The sequence below is a fragment of the Fimicolochytrium jonesii genome (genome assembly GCF_025526975.1).
Source record: "Fimicolochytrium jonesii strain JEL569 chromosome Unknown EV422scaffold_38, whole genome shotgun sequence".
Classification (NCBI taxonomy): domain Eukaryota; kingdom Fungi; phylum Chytridiomycota; class Chytridiomycetes; order Spizellomycetales; family Powellomycetaceae; genus Fimicolochytrium; species Fimicolochytrium jonesii.
The window spans coordinates 177,979-193,711 of record NW_026515705.1 but is presented as its reverse complement, the minus strand read 5'-3'; the positions used below and the strand labels follow the sequence as shown (position 1 = coordinate 193,711).

General features: G+C 53.5%; 6 protein-coding genes across 6 annotated transcripts; 2 read left to right on the top strand and 4 right to left on the bottom strand.

The window, feature by feature from the left end:
- Window positions 1-50: 50 nt before the first annotated feature.
- On the bottom strand, window positions 51-3,529 carry EV422DRAFT_571907 (chitin synthase 4; the record flags this gene model as incomplete). Its single annotated transcript, XM_053073047.1, has 2 exons — window positions 51-955; window positions 1,024-3,529. 2 exons carry the CDS (start codon window positions 3,527-3,529, stop codon window positions 51-53), a joined length of 3,411 nt encoding a protein of 1,136 aa, XP_052921312.1.
- A 484-nt stretch (window positions 3,530-4,013) lies between these two features.
- Window positions 4,014-6,798, top strand: EV422DRAFT_546348 (DNA polymerase alpha/epsilon subunit B-domain-containing protein). Its single transcript, XM_053071535.1, has 11 exons — window positions 4,014-4,402; window positions 4,468-4,847; window positions 4,908-5,042; window positions 5,108-5,235; window positions 5,305-5,443; window positions 5,509-5,644; window positions 5,711-5,903; window positions 5,961-6,078; window positions 6,143-6,253; window positions 6,318-6,451; window positions 6,530-6,798. The coding sequence occupies exons 1-11, from the start codon at window positions 4,234-4,236 to the stop codon at window positions 6,543-6,545; spliced, it is 1,659 nt and encodes a 552-aa protein (XP_052921311.1). The 5' UTR covers window positions 4,014-4,233; the 3' UTR covers window positions 6,546-6,798.
- On the bottom strand, window positions 6,799-8,899 carry EV422DRAFT_546346 (uncharacterized protein). The gene is made up of 4 exons (XM_053071534.1): window positions 8,611-8,899; window positions 8,469-8,534; window positions 7,307-8,394; window positions 6,799-7,239 (listed from the first exon to the last, which is right to left on the bottom strand). Exons 1-4 carry the CDS (start codon window positions 8,678-8,680, stop codon window positions 6,832-6,834), a joined length of 1,632 nt encoding a protein of 543 aa, XP_052921310.1. The 5' UTR covers window positions 8,681-8,899; the 3' UTR covers window positions 6,799-6,831.
- Window positions 8,900-8,967: 68 nt separating this feature from the next.
- EV422DRAFT_546344 (Man1-Src1p-C-terminal domain-containing protein) lies at window positions 8,968-11,886 on the bottom strand. Its single transcript, XM_053071533.1, has one exon. The coding sequence runs from the start codon at window positions 11,750-11,752 to the stop codon at window positions 9,101-9,103; it is 2,652 nt and encodes an 883-aa protein (XP_052921309.1). The 5' UTR covers window positions 11,753-11,886; the 3' UTR covers window positions 8,968-9,100.
- A 183-nt stretch (window positions 11,887-12,069) lies between these two features.
- Window positions 12,070-13,589, bottom strand: EV422DRAFT_296889 (ankyrin repeat-containing domain protein). Its single transcript, XM_053066065.1, has 4 exons — window positions 13,366-13,589; window positions 13,256-13,308; window positions 13,026-13,181; window positions 12,070-12,937 (listed from the first exon to the last, which is right to left on the bottom strand). The coding sequence occupies exons 1-4, from the start codon at window positions 13,491-13,493 to the stop codon at window positions 12,141-12,143; spliced, it is 1,134 nt and encodes a 377-aa protein (XP_052921308.1). The 5' UTR covers window positions 13,494-13,589; the 3' UTR covers window positions 12,070-12,140.
- Window positions 13,590-13,890: 301 nt separating this feature from the next.
- EV422DRAFT_509917 (Leo1-like protein-domain-containing protein) lies at window positions 13,891-15,569 on the top strand (the record flags this gene model as incomplete). The annotated part of the gene is made up of 6 exons (XM_053068884.1): window positions 13,891-14,069; window positions 14,144-14,270; window positions 14,342-14,518; window positions 14,580-14,897; window positions 14,989-15,166; window positions 15,247-15,569. 6 exons carry the CDS (start codon window positions 13,891-13,893, stop codon window positions 15,567-15,569), a joined length of 1,302 nt encoding a protein of 433 aa, XP_052921307.1.
- Window positions 15,570-15,733: the final 164 nt, after the last annotated feature.

The window sequence follows — 15,733 nt, the reverse complement described above, 5'->3', positions numbered from 1 at the left end:
TATCTCAGAGGTCCTACAGGGAGTCACAGACATATCTCCAACATTCGGCCTCACTCTTTCCCCAACAGAATAGCTTCGACTTTTGCACCTATAAACCCTTTACGATCCTCCAAATCGCGCCCGAAGAAGGTACTCAAACTCTCCCTAACTTTCCGCTTCGTCAGGTCTCTCAAATCGGAGCGTGATATGACGTAACGAATCCTTTGCGCCAGGTCCTCGTCTGTGGGCGCGCCCCCCGTCCACTTGTCTGCTGCGGCGGGAGAGGTCGGGTCGAGATGCTCCTGGAGATTCGTATGCTCAGGCAAGGCACCCAGCTGGTTAAGAGACTGCTGAGAGCCAAAGCGCTCTGATGGCCGCCGTGGTTGGGAGGAGTTGAGGTGGATTCCGCTCAAAGATCGTTCGGACTCGGCTATGGATGGGGCATACCCGGGATGGCCTCCCCCATGCCCATGGATGTTCGGCTGTGAGCCGCGGTAGGTCGACTGAGCCCCTGCGGTGTACGATCCTGGATGCAACCCGCCCCCGTATGGACCGTATTGTTGCATCCCCGCCGCAGAACCGGAATAGGAGGCCATCGACCGTCGTCGAGGATCTTGCGCGCCGTGTGAGTAACTACTGTAGTCCGAACGGGCGGAACCCGGTCGACTGGTGGGTCTGCTGTTGTTGTTACTGTGACTGAGGGCAGACCCTTGCCGACTCCTTGGCGCCCCGCCGATCGAGAAGCTTGCATTCAACTCCGCACCGTATTCAGAGGGATGGCTTCCATCAGTGCCGTCCTGATCGTAACCGTAGTCGCTTTCCTCTTCCTGTTCCCGCTCGATCATCATAGCTTCGTAGTCGTCCCACTTCACAAGTGGAATCACGCTGGGGTCAAAGAGCTCGTCATCTCCTCCATGTGTGTCTTTCCCCTGCGCTCCGGCAATACGTCTCGTGCTTCCCCATGAGAAATCGTCAACTAATATCAAGATTTGAGAGAGGGGTTAGTACCACATCAGCTTACGAGGGATTTCAAAAAGCACTTACAATGCCAGAAAGAATAAATAGGCAACCAAAAGGAGAAAACGGGCATCGCCAAAATATTGATAATCATCCACCCAATATGTTGATACTCGCGCTTGATGATGAAGATAATCGCCTGAAGTCCATAAGCAGCACCCAACATGATCAACGAAATAACCGGCGCCGACTTGGCTTGGACCGCGGAATAGATCAGATACGCAAGGTATCCCGTCGTAGCCGGCATGATCAAAGTGGCAAAGAGATCCAGAAACACCACGAATCGCATCGAAAAAATGATGCAACCGCAGAGATGGGGTAAGAACAGCAGTTCGAAGAGGTTGTGAATGGTGGAGTTGATCCAACGACGACGCTGGGAGAGCAGGATGGCGATAGAGTCGGGAACGATGGTGTAGCACCTTGCGTCAGCTGTGAATTTCGTCCGATACTCGGGGAAGTATTTCAACATCAGGGTTGTCAAGAACCGATCTTCTCCCAACGACAACAAGTTCTTCTTATGGAGAGTGTCAACAATATTTTCCTCATACTCCGCGATAATGTCACTGCTGGCCAGCAACGGTATTTTCTTCGTCGGCGTGCGAATACGGTACATCGAGAAACATCCTGGCAGACAGGTCACGGTCCCGAAGAGTGACTCGAATGCTTTCGCCATGTGGTGGGAAATGTAGTACTCGTAAACTTGCATCATCGTAACCCAAGACTGCTTCTCATTGGCTATCTTTGTTTCGCCGCAGATGCCCATGATTTTGCCGTCGTGCACCGCGCACGAGATCAGCCGATTGAGGGAGTCCGGCACAACTTCCGTGTCTGCGTCCACCATCAGCACGTATTCGTAGAGGTAAGGATGAACACCGATGATGTTCTTGATATGATGGTACATCTCCAAATCCAAAGGTGTCATGAGGGTCTGGTAGTGTACTTTGTTCAAGAATTTCATAAGAATCATTTGCGAGTCCCGCTTCCCTCGGTTCCCGGCTTTGTTCGTTTCGCTCTCCTTTCCGCATTTCACGACCACGATATATGGGACCGCTCTCGCTTGAATGCGATAAAGACCAGAATACACCTGGGCGCGGTTGTGAGCCTTGCCGCCTTCACCGATAGCGAGGTAATCTTTGGGTGGTGGCTTCTCCGCATTCAGATCGACACCAAGAAGCTTGAGCGCGATTTCGGGCGTGGGGAGGTCGTTTCCCGCACCTTTCACGTTCCCATCAGCAACAATCAACAGCAGCTTTCGGGTGTCGTCGTACTCCAACAAAGCGAGCGAATCTATCGTCTTGCGTAAGGAATCCTCTCCCTCCGTATAACACGGAACTTGCAAGATGACAAAGCGATCATAATGTTCCGGCTGTCGCTTGGAGCCCAATTGAAGGGCAGCCAAGAACTTTATCACCAAGATGAACACCATGATGCCTGTGCACCCCAGTAGGATATACTGCGATGCGTAACAAGCGGCGATGGACAAGCGGTCGTCGACTACCCCGACAAAGAACTGATTCTCCAAGCACTTCATCATGCCTAGTTTTTGAAATTGGGTGTACACTTGCGACGCATCTCGACCCTTGTAATAATCAAGGTACTGCACAAACTCTGCATCGAACGCGGAAATCATCCATGAAGTGGTTTTGATGATTTCGGTCACGTCGTAAAACCGCCCGTTCACGATGATCCAAGCGTCGTTGGATTTGCCATGTTCGTAAACGGTGTCGGCCGAATATGCCAGATCCCCCACTTTGTAAATACCGTCGGAATCGTGGTACACATTGATGCTCCGTTCGATCGCGTTTGTTTTGTGGCAGTAGGCGTTTGTATAGCCTGGTGCCGTACACGTCGAGTTGCCGGTGCTGCCAGGATAAAACGGCGTGACGTTCGGACATGCGGCATCGATAGCCCCAGTCGTAGGATCGATCCTTGGGAACCAAGGAGAGACATCTTTGCCAGCCACCGCCAAAACGGTGTATTTCGGATCGACGTGCTTGGCCACGTAGTTATTCATATCGTAGACGTGGCCGTTCCACGACACAAAGAGATTTGACTGCAACAGCACATTATGCTGAGCTACCTCGGATGGCGCAAAGATTTTTGCATTGGGGCACATCAGTTTACTGAAGAATTCTACGAAGAAGATCATGAGGCCGCACATGAACAGAATAATGACACAGAGAGCCACTTTCTCTCTCCATGCCATCTGCACGTCCTTTGATTTCATCCTGCCCACTTTGACGATGCACCAGGTTGGGATCCACCACGTCGAGAACCACGTGAACCGCACCCACCAGGTTCGAGCTGCTGTCTTCTGGCGTTTCAGCGCCGGCTTGGGTTTGGCGCGATCTTTCTCCTCGACTTTGCTATCCCCGTCATCTCCAGGTTTTAACGGCTTATCTTTATCTTTGAACCCTTCTGTTATGACTTCGAGGACTGGAGTTTGAGGGGGTATTTCTATGCCGACTTTATTCGACTTTGTCACCGTGCTGCTGGTCCTCGGCCGAGTTGTTGTGATACGGGGGTCGGTCATGGCGGCGAAATATTCACCGAAGGGTGGCGTAGTGCAGCGAATAATACAACCACCTTCGACCTCACTATTGCAGTTTACACACTTGTGCTTGTGGTGCGGCCAAACTTTCAACCGGCGTTGAAACTAGATAGTTTTCCGAAATGCTTATAGCTCGTCGAAGAGTGATGCACTAACGTTGAACTCAAAGAAGAGTTGAGTCGGTTGTGCTCCTGCGTACGCCGCCAAGAGAGAGGAGGCTGCGATAGTACCAACCGTTCCAACGGTTTCAACATGGTTGTCCTATTAAACGAGAACCCTCAACGGTAAAACTCAGATAGAAACAAGCTTAAACGGCGGGGAAATAGGGGCATTGCCGCGGAAGAGCGATACGACACTGACAACCCAGGTAACGAGACCATTTTGCTCGCACGGCCGTCTATCTAGAGTCTAGCGGGAAAAACGCACAGGACCAAGGAGAGGCCATATGAAAGACGGAAATGGGCGGAGGAGACGTTCCATATGGGAAGGACGTTGAAGGAAAAGGCGCTTTCGGACATTTGTGCTGACATCAGCAACCATATCAGGCTGCGTTCGGACACATTTCTGGCTTGCTTGTGTGAAAGTCAGAAGCACAGAATGGTGGTGAATGGGTCGGTTTGAAGGAGCCGACGCAGTTCGTACAGAAACACTCCACTCCCACTTCAACCGCTGGGCTTCGTTCAAAAATGTCCAGCGCGAAGCAGCAGATATATAAGGTGATCACCAAAAAGCATGGGCTGACTCTTAAGACCGACGCTCTCAAGTACCTTCAAACCGTTGTGTCCGAGCTGCCGCCAGAAGAGCTCGAAGAGACATTGAGCTACATAGCAACTTCTTATATCCAGCAACAGAGTGGTATGTGTGTTGGATATAGGATGTCCGGTTACAAGTTCGTTATCTGACCGACCCACTTCTGTCAGATAGCGGGCACCTAATAGTAGACCGAGCCTCCCTAGAGGAGGTCGTCGAGGCCATTTTTCGGAAAGCCGCCATAAATCAAGCGCTAGAGAACAGCAATGCAGACGACCAGGGAGCAGGAGGAATGGTGGGGGATGCCGGAGTTGGCTTAGACGACGTATCAGCATATCTGCACGTAATAGACGCCTTCGACATGCCGAGGTTCAGCTGGAAAGCGGACGGCAAGGGCTTTGTCAAAAACAACGACCAACCACACCTGCTAGCTGCCGCACCGCAGAAGAGTGCACTGTACAGTGATAGATTCGACTTGATTAGACAGAGGATTCTAAGGAATGACGCGTTCAGATCCTCGACTTTTCTGCGGAAAGACGACTCGTTTGAGGTGCGCACCACTTCACGTCTTCATAGCTGGGAGGCCTTCTGAACCAAATCCGTGTTTCAGATTATGCCGATCAAGAACCTACAAGGACACAAACCAGGGGCATTCCTACTGTTTGGCATGCTGACTCAGGTGGTGGAAGGCAAATATCATCTAGAAGACCCTGACGCATTGATAGAGCTGGAGATCAATCAAAAGGTTAATTTTGCAAGTACTTTCCGCAATTGGCGTGGTATATTTATTGAGCTGCTTGTTTCCGTCAGATTGCCAAAGGAACGGGACTCTTTACTCTGAACTGTTTTGTCCTTGTGGAGGGGTGGTACACGGAAGACCGAACATTTCGCGTCAAAACTCTCGGAATGCCATTACCGGAGCCGCGGACAAAATCACTGTAAGACGCAGATGTATTGGGAAGAGCAAGTAGCTTGATTCTAGTGGAGCTGACATTTCCTTCTAACAGAGCAGCATACGGGCACAACGTCAACTTCTTTGGCGCCCCTCACACAGGCGACGACCAGGTCGTACTCGAAAACATAGAAACAACCATGTCGGATGTCATGTTTGTGGTCGTTTCCGACGTTTGGTTGGATCAGCCTAGGGTATGTCCCACATCTCGCACCATCGTCGTTGTACAGCGCCACTCAATCTTTCGACCCGCGAACAGGTGGTCATGAAACTTCGGCAGCTGTTCGAAGGCTTTTCATCCGCCGCTGCGATAAGACCGCTTGCCATCATCCTCATTGGTAGCTTTATCTCATCCCCGTATGTGTTCGACAGCGCCAGCTCGGCTGCTTACAAAGGTCTGCATTCTTCGTTGCGCTCATAGATCTGTGATACATGCCTATCTGATATTCCTTTCCGAGTAGACTGCTGGAACACCCTCGCGGATCTCCTTTCGGACTTCCGCGAACTGGCCCAAGAATGCCATTTCATCCTGATACCAGGCCCCAACGACCCATGGAGCGCAAACATCATGCCGCGGAAAGGGATTCCAGAATATTTCATGGGCCGTATGAAGCAGAAAGCCCCGAAACTGGTGTTAGCGAGCAATCCTTGCAGGTGTGTCATCAAAGCGTTCTGGTATCTTGCTGCGTAATGGCTGACGATCGACGATAGGATCAAGTACTGCTCTCAAGAAATCCTTATCTTCCGTGAGGACCTGTTAAGTAAGATGCGACGGAACGCCATCGTCAGTCCTGCCAGCGATGATAACGTTGTGCCTATTGAGCAACATGTATGTACGATGTTCACTGTTGAATTCACGGTTGCATGGCGCATTGACACAACCCCTTTGACAGCTGGTAGCGACCATCGTCGACCAAGCCCACCTGTGTCCTCTACCCATCACTATCCGCCCGGCGTTCTGGGCGTGGGATCATGCGCTGAGGATGTATCCTCAACCACATCTCGTAAGTTCTGCAAAAGTAGTCCCTTGCACCCACCCCACCACTATACTCACTTCCTCACCCGCAGCTAATCTTGGCAGACAAGTACGACGCGTATTCTTTAGAATACGAAGGCTGCCAGTGCGTTAACCCGGGCTCCTTCCCGAACGTGGAGTATGGATTCCTGGTGTATTGGCCGGCTACGAAGACGTGTCAGATTAGGTGAGGAAGAACGCGTTCGGAGCTAATTGCATATGGGAAAGGTTTCGCCAACACGCTGATTCGGCTTCCTCCTTTTAGCAAAATTGGAGCATGAACGCGGGGGTTTCCGCCTGACGGCATGAGCATGGACCGTGGAGCGTGCTGAGGCGTAAATGATGTTGCTGCAGGGGTTAGGGCGTATCGCTCAACTGAGCGTTTTTTGGGGTCAGGGTCTGCACATTATGCGTGTTGGATGCGTTCGAGAGACGGCGGAAGGTGAATACATAGATCATGTAAATTAGATGTGACAGCAACATGGCCAAAAAAGATTTTCATTTCGAATGAAAGATGGGAACGTGAACATGCTTGGCTTATGATTGCCGACGTATCTCAGGGCTAATCTATATCTTAGCCGACGATCCCGCTTGCCGCCACCTAACGAACCGGTCCGCGGTACACGCTCGTAAATCATCTGCATGTGTGAAAAAGATGGCATCCCGCAAATTGTTGAACTCGTCGATGGCCGGGCCGTCATCCCCATCATCCCTCTCATGCGGTGCTTTCGCCGACACGATGAACGGCGGTAAGCAGGCCCTCCCACCAGCGATCGCCGCCTCCGCGGCTACCGCCCATTCCTCCATACTCAGTCCGAACGTGTACAGGTCGACACCGCTTTCCCGCAACGTGTCAACTACGCTCTTCTTGAGCTTGGCCACGGCCGCTGGTGAAAGGTCGTCCCTGGATCGCACGAGGAACACGGGAATCACGGCCGTTACTCTATCTAACCGTTTGATATACTCGACATCAACCTAAGACTAGAAGTATGAGAACAGATCGAAACTTTGAACGAAGAGAAGGTGAACGCGGTGGGGTTACCTTTGTCAAACGATGGAAAATGCAATAGACAGCTGCGTCAATGTGAGTGTGGGCGCCCGTGTTTGCGGACAAGAAGCGCACAATGGGCTGTGGTGGTGCTTCTCGCGCGAAAAGGGCGTCGGTCATCAGGAAGCGGTGGAGCTGATGCAGAACAATGGGCCGGATGACGGATAGTGCGTCCAGGGCGTGTGAATACCCCGGCGAATCTATGAATGTGATGTTGAACTGGTTTGCTGCTTTTGTATCGGCTGGTGGGATGTTGGTGAGGGTGTGTTTGCGGGAGACGGGGGAGGAAGCTGCCCCTGCGGCAGCGGGTTTGGACGGGCCATTTTTCGGGAGTCTCGGCGCGGCGTCGACGTCCGGAGTAAGAGTGTCAAGGAGCTCGTCCAGATCGCCGTAATTCCCACTCGGGCTCGCCGCGGGCTTCAAGTCGCTATCCGATGATGACGAACTTCTCCTCCGCCTTGTCGGGAGGTGGTGGGCGTCCGCCTCAGTAGTCGCGTGATACTCTTGCGTTTCCAAAGGAGTGGGTTCCGGCGACATGGACAGCTCGATGATGGGACTCGTCAAGTGTATCTCGGGAACGCTCAGAAACCGGTGAATCAGCGATGTTTTGCCGATCCCCGAGTCTCCCGCGACCAGGATGCGAAGCCTTCCAATGGTCTCTGGCACCCTCGACCTGCTTTTACGTGCTGCGGCCACCTCAGCCAGCCGCTTTTTCACCTGCTCCAAACTCGGCCACGCAGGCGCCTTCCCCGCTGACGGCCGTCTGCTCTGAGGTTTCGATTGCACCGACGCCTTCCCTGGACTTGATACCAGCTCCGAAGTCCCTGGCAAGCTGCTGTTTAGATTGCCGGCTGCTGAATGGTCCTCTCCCGCGGCTTTCCCTTTCCCATCCAGCTTCGCGTTGGCGAGTGAGAAGAGATTCCCGCTCACAACTAACGATGTCACCCGGCTGGGGACTGTCTTCATGCCTGTCGGACCAGCCGGCGAGGCAGAAGCTGGTTTCGGCACTGCCTCCATATCCTTCAAGAAGTTGTTGGGAACCAGCCCTACCCTGCTTTGCTCGTTTTGCACCAGTGTCCACCCTGAAAGGGATAAGCCAGAATAGGTTAAGCAAACGACTTCGGTGGTTTCCCTCGCTTCCAACCGACCCGCTCACCGTCATCGTAGCTCTGCAACGTAACCACTCGGTCCCCAACTGCGAGTGGCAACTCGTCACTATGTGCTGCAGAGTCATGATAAACCCCGACTTGTTAAACTATGAACCCATCAACGCCTGCTAAGACCAAAGGTGCACCCACCTGGAGTATATGCAGCGAAAGCTACCAACCGCTTCCCTGTTTGTGTAAGTGCAGGTGCCTCGGAGGCCATATCCGTAACTTTCGATCCCCCGACCGTTCTCGAAAAAACCCCGGGATCGTGGAAGAGTGTCCGAAGGAGTAGCGCCGTGGAACACAGGCTTGAGGGAAAGAAAGAACGGGACTGCGCAAAAGAGTATGTACTGTATATGTACTGTGTAAGTCTGGTTCAAGATGCGGGAGCAGTTGCAGCTGGGATTCCGAATTTGAAGCTTTTTGGAGTGAACCCAGATGGAACCTTGGCGCGTGGGAAAGTCGGGCTCGGGAGAGCTTGGGACCTGGCTTGGGAGATGGAAAGACTCTCACGCGATTTGCTTACTATTTTGAAGCGATGATATACAGAAAAACACCCCCGAATACTATACAAAGCAGATGTAGCCTCTGCCTCTCGCATTTTCTATATATACGTTGACGTTTCGTGACGTCCGTCTCATTAATTCTCAGGATACACACCACTACCCCTCCCACCGGCCCGCTCGACGATCTTCTCCACCTTATTCATAACGTTCCCAACCATCGCCACCGCCGCTCTCCCAGGGGACGAACTAGCGCTGTGCAATAAGGGCTCGGCCTCGCTGGAGCGCCCAGAACCGCCCTCTCCCGCACCGGAAGCACCAGCCCCGAAATCGAGCTTGCGCGCCGGACTGACCGACCTCTCCCGATGAGGCGCGGCGACCTTTTTCCTTGGGCTCAACGCGGCACTGCCTATCCACTGCCAGACGAGGTGCGACTCGCCTCGGATCTCCATCACCGTCTCCCTCAGGCCGCTGTTCTTCTCCACCAGCCTCGTGACGTTATCCCAGATTCTGTCGCGGGTGCTTTCATCGGGGACGTAGAAGCGGGTTCGGCCGCTGGCTTCGTCTACCACACTTTGTTCGTGGGAGTGGGACGAGGTGTCGATGGGAGTGAGGCCGGGGATGGTATGTGGGACCAGGAAGAAATCCTTCAACTGGGCGACGGCCATGCCGGGCATCGGGTATCGAACAGGGTCAACACGGTTGTTTTCGGCTTCCTCGCTCACCGCGTCGAGGACATCTTCCACGAGCTGAGAAACGATGCGGGCTTCCCTGGCGACCGTTTGGCGCTTGAACCAGAACCAAACAAAGAAGACAACCGTGATGCCCATTCCCGATAACTGCATCCAGTAAGTCTTCGACGTCTCCCAGATGGATCGACGAAGACGGCACGTGAGCGACATGATAGGGGGCTCTCGGGATTGGAATAAACGGGTTCGGTTGGCTTCGTCCATCACCTCCGTCAACAAGGGTACAACGTGGTCGGGGTCGGGGTGGCGGATCCTGCCGATCGCGTAGTTCCAGTATGTGTCGAATTTGGTGTCATCCCACTTTCGGCCGATAACGTTACGCAGATTTTGTTTTGCAAGGCTCCAGGGCATGCCAAGGACATGTCCCGTTCGGTGGGAGCGTACGGGGTCGGTGATTTCGGGGACGAACCCACCGCACTCTGCGGTTCCCACCCAGGTTCGAACGGCGGTGTTGAGAACAGTGAGAAGGGTCTCCACATGCTGGTCACGTTTCTGCTCTTCGCGCTGTTTACGTAAGTCTTTGACGCAACTCGGTTGATCCAATGGGAACGGCAGGAGCTTTGTGGGTAAAAGTCGAGCGAGAATGTTGACTTCCGTGGTATAGTTTGCGGGCTCACATGACAAGATCGTCTTGTCGACACAAACACTGTGCGGGGGACAGTCTTTGCAAGTAGGAAGAACGAATCCAAGAGGGTTGTAACCGGTGTATGGTCCTTCATTCTTCGCGGGATTAAGGGGATCGCAGTATCCAATGACATCGCGAGCTTCCCAATACCAGTGACTGAAGCCCATCGCCACGACGGTGAACACGCACAACGCAACGAAGAGCCGATCGACCTTCGGGGGAGGCACGGTGCTTCGTCGCCTGAAGGTGCTGGTTTGACGTTTCTTCCTAGCGACGGAGTCAGAAGGAGCATCTTTGCGGGGAGAAAAGGTGGACCAGTCTTCGCTGCCGGACGGGCTGGTCAACGGAGGCGGAACGCTCGTGAGTGGTTGGTCGGAGTAGGAGGCGACGGCGCCTGGAGTCAACGGCGGGATGGACATGAATCTCGCTGGGGTGGAGACTCCAGTAGACGCGCCAGCTTCAGCTTTGTCCTCTGTATCTTCCTCGCCTGACTCAACGGCAGTGATCTCTTCTACAACATCGTCATCTGAGCTGGGCTTCAGCGCTTGCGCGGCCATCGATTTGCGTCCACCTCGTTTCCTCACGCTCGCGGCAGCAGGGATACCTTCGCCTCCATACGTTTTGCGTCGCGACGATGTAGCTCGTGGAGGCTCAGGCGTCTCGACAACAGTCTCGTCATCCACATTCTCCAGCGTGGGCTCAAACGATTTCTTGAACGTAAATGGTTCGGGAGGATGTGTCTCACCACCAGCGACAGAGTGACGAGTCTTGCGCGCAGTTTTCACCGGAGTTCTTTCCAGCTTCGGCCCCCCAATATACTTCTCCGCCTCGCTGTCCTCAGGCTGCACCACAGCAGCGGGTTCCTTTGTCGCAGCGGCGGCCTTTTTCTTCGTGAGCTTCGCTTTACGAGCCTCTTGTAAAGGGCTTGCGCTCGCTTGGAACACGTTGGTGTCCGAGAAAGGGCTCGTTTCACCTTCGTCCTCCTGCACCACAGGTTTCTTGCCTCCTTTCCCGCGCGGCTGAATGACTTCCGGTTCGCCCTCGTCCTCGCTGCTCGAGTATGCCACGATGGATCTCCTTGTCGTCCTCCTCGGGGTGACCGGTGTATTCACCACCGTCTTTGCCTCCTTTGCAGTCTGCTTGCTACTCCCCACTCCACCCTTCGACTGGACTTCCTCTCCCAAAGCCAACTGCTTGGGCGGCTTGCCATACTGCTTCGTCGCCTCCTTCAGCAACTTGTCCTTCTTCGGAGTGATGTTTTTATTGAACAGTTCGACGAAATCGGCCTTCTTCTTCGCTTTGGGTGAATCGACCCCGTGTTTGCTGAGGATGGACCTGAGCTCCTGAATTTTGAGCTTGTTAGCGTCGAACGTGTCCGAAAGGTACGAGAGATCATTGTTGGTAGGATCAGCCATGTCGCTGACTGTGCTGATCAGAGTGTACAAAGCGTATGCGAAGAGAACGTGTGAGAGGGAAACCCAGCAATCCTTTCCTGTATCCGAAATGGAGTGTGGGGAGGTTTGGAAAAGGGAAAATGGCAACTTGTCCGATTCTGCATTCTTGGCACGCAAACGCGTCCTCCGGTTCCTTCCCCTCTTGTAAGCTTGTACATGCTTCCTTCCCCTCTTGTAAATCAACCCTTGAGCAAATCGCAGAGGTAAAGAGAATAAGGCCAGTTTTCGCTGTATGCACCGTACACGAGGAATGCCAAAAATACGGTCGTTCTCATTATATCATACATCCGACAGCCTTCATCGTTCTCCCAAATGCCAAACAAAATGTGGATAAGCGACCGCACGCACACTATGCCCCGCCAATCGCTTTCCTCGCCGCATCCCTCATTTTTCGAACTTTTGCGTCGATAGCTTGTACAACCTCCGTATGCCCCGCCTGCTCAGCAAACGACCTCGCCGTCCCTCCGAACTCCGTCTGCACCGTCGGATCCACATCCCAATTGTCCATCAGCTCATCACATAGCGCCTTGTGTCCATTCAGAGCTGCCACCATCAGCGTCGTCATGTTTTGCGGTGGCTGATGCGCGGAACGACTCGTCGTGTCAATTTCGCGGATGATGCGTGCCCCATGCTGTAGGAGCAGTCTAGCCGCTGCCGCATCGCCAGATGTCGCACATAACCGATCCAGCGCCGTTTGATGTCGCATGTCCTGCGCATCCACTTTCGCACCTTTGGCTAGTAAGAGCTCGAGGATTGTGAGACCTTTCGGATGTTTGGGCATCACATTCTCAGCTGCCCACATCAGAGGCGTAGACCCTCCTTGATCCGACCCTTCAAGCGTCTCGGTCGACTGGTTCAGAATAGCTTCCACTGCTTCTTGGTTCCCATACGTCACAGCAATAGATAAGGCGCTTTTTCCGACAAGAGTTGATGCCCCGGCACTGGCGCCTGCCTTAAGCAGCATTGAAACAACATCTTGCGATGCCGACTGGCACGCGTTCATCAAAGGTGTTTTGCCCGAACGATCCCGCGTCTCGAGACTCACTTCTTTGGTGTGAGACGAGACGATGCGTGCCACAGTCACGGCGTCATTGCTGGCGATGGCGCGGAAGAGTTGATTCGTGAGCTTTTGGGACAGTGTCTCATCTAAACCGTATCAGGAGACTTGGGTTTAGGCATTTCTCACGCATCCTCCAATCGCGGAGCGGTAAGAATTGACCGCTGGTCCTCCCACCTGTTGTTTTGCCCTCCACCTCCTTATAATCCCGGCTCCAATCCCCGCCCAGCTGTTCAGCCTCCTGCACCCTCAATTTGATCCTATATCGCGTTTCTGGTTTGAGATCTAGAATTTCGTGTGTTGTATCGTCCCCTTCATAACAGGGATGAAAGTCTACGACAACATGACAATACGCAAGTCAGAATAAGCGCTAAAGGTCTAGTAAGTACCATCCCAACCTCACTTACCAGGGTCATCGTCTTCAGCTTTGGATAGTTGGTACCGTGGGGGCCACTTGTAACTATTGAGCAGGTTAGCGGGTCGTTCACTTACAGACTTAAGCAGACTCACAGCCCACCTGATATGAGAATTATCGTCCTCCGGCAAAACGTTCAGGCTCTCCTCGCTGTCGGTCGGCGCCCACGTTAGTGTTATCGAACGCGCTCCACTAGCAATCACGCGAGGCTTTGGGATCTCGAAAGCCATCTTGCGTTCGACTCTTGCGCGAAACAAGGGGATCCGGGATAGTAAGTTCACGCTGAAAAGCTACTGCCTCGTGCAGTCTCGTAGAATAGCTGCTGTGGTGGAGGGCGATGTCCGAATGGCTTACACCGAAAGTAGGGCAGGCGAAAGCGTGAGAACGCGCTGCGTGAGGGTCCACTGAGGGACAGTCGGCTCCATGGACCGTAACTGGACCGTAACAGTTCCTCAACAATTCCGCCAAATCCTGCCGTTGCCGAAAGCGAACAAACAGCCTCCCCTATATACTTGTATATCCAGATACAGTTTGCTACCGTGGAAAATGACAGAGTCCGTAGAAGACCAAATCAAGGGTCTCTTTGGCTCCGACGACGAAGACGAGGACGCCGAACGAGACGTGCCCATGGAGACAGACGAGGGCCGCGTCCAGACTGAGGATGCCAATCACGATACCCGAGGAGACACGGGGTCGGCTGCGGTCAGCTCCTCTTCTTCGCAAGGTGAACCCGCAGCTCCTGAGAAGGGGGAGGAGGAGGAAGATGTTGATCATATGGACTTGTTTGGAGATATGGAGAGTTCTGAGTATGTTGGGCGGTGAATGGGTTGCGTGGAAGCGGGGAAGTTGTCATTCTGACCCTCCCTTCCTTGACGTCCAGCGAGGAGCAGGCACCCGTGCGGGACCGCCGAACAATAGCACCACGACAGTCTGAACCCACTCGCCCACAAGTAATAAGTACCATCGAAGTGCCAGACATACCGAAATTCTCACATGGGAAAGAAGAGGTGAGGCTCCCCAGGCGCTTCATCATGAACCACGATATGGCCTTTACGAATCATTTCTGGATGTCGTCCAGGTGTACATAGCGAAGTTACCGCATTTCATGAACGTTGAGCACAGGCCGTTCGATCCAGACACATGGGACGAAGAGGATGATGCTGCAACGTTGGAACGGGCTGGGGACGAGGCAGTGTCGTCGGTACAGCTGGAGAATACCTTACGGTGGAGGAGCGTGCGAGATGAGAATGGAGAGGTCGGTCTTGTACATGTCCGATTCTCGGAATAATCTGTTACTGACATCTGTCCGATTGCAGGAATCAAAAGAATCAAACGCCCGTCTTGTCCGCTGGTCAGACGGCTCCTTCTCCCTCGTCCTCGGCGGCGAATTCTTCGACGCAACAGTTGCAGCAGGCCCACAGCATCAATACCTCTCCGCTCAAATACCCGACCCAGGAGTCTTCCAAATGCAGAACCGCGTGCCGCAAATCATGATGTTCAGACCGTATGGGGTGAATCAGCTGGTGCATAAGAAACTTACAAAGGAGATCGCGAAGAAGCATCAGAAGGGGATCAAGACCAAGTCGATCGTTACGATGGTGGATCCCGAGAAGGAGAGGGAGGCTTTGGAGAAGGTATGGATTCACAGGGCGATGCAATCCGACGGACGCTCTACATCTTGGTGGCGCATTGGCTCACAATGTCGTAACCTCCCAAAAAAATCAGGCTGAGATCGAAAAAGTGCGAGCCCGCCGAAGACTAGAAGCCAAACGCCGGAACGCCTCCTTCGGTGGCCGCAGCCTGACGTCGCGGGATCTGGAAGCAGACTCAGACGACGACGAGCTGTACACGCGCGGAAACACGGGTATCAGACAGGCCCTCGAGAAATACGAAGACGATTTCGGTGAGTCTCTGCTGTTCCCAGTTTCCCCCATCTATCCGCGGGTCCCCCCTTGGCCCAACCACTCACAATCAAAACTCCAGTGGTGAACGACGAAGACGAAGACGACGGCATCGACGCGGCCCAATTCGAGCGCTCAGACGACGACGACGACGAAGAGGAAGAACGCCGTGAACGCGAACAACGTGACCGGATCCTGCGTGCCAAGCGCTCGGACGCGTCCTCTTCACGGAAACGATCTACCCAGGATCGCGATGAGGATGCGGCCCGTGAAGAAGGCAAACGGGTTGCACGGGATGACGATGTGCGCGGAGATGAGGAGGAAGAGGAGGAGGAGGGAGACATGCCTGGGTCGAGGAGGTTGAAGAAGCGGAGGCATATCGTTTCGAGTGAGGAGGATGAGTAGGGCTGCTTGTGCACATTCGTGTTAAGGCCCCTCTGGACGACGTATTGTAAATAGTGAAAATCTGCTACTGGAGTGATTTCAACCCACCGAGCGTGCCTCATTGGCCGGTGGACGCCTGGGCAAGAGTTATACACACCTTCCGTATGATTGGAGATAGATAAAAG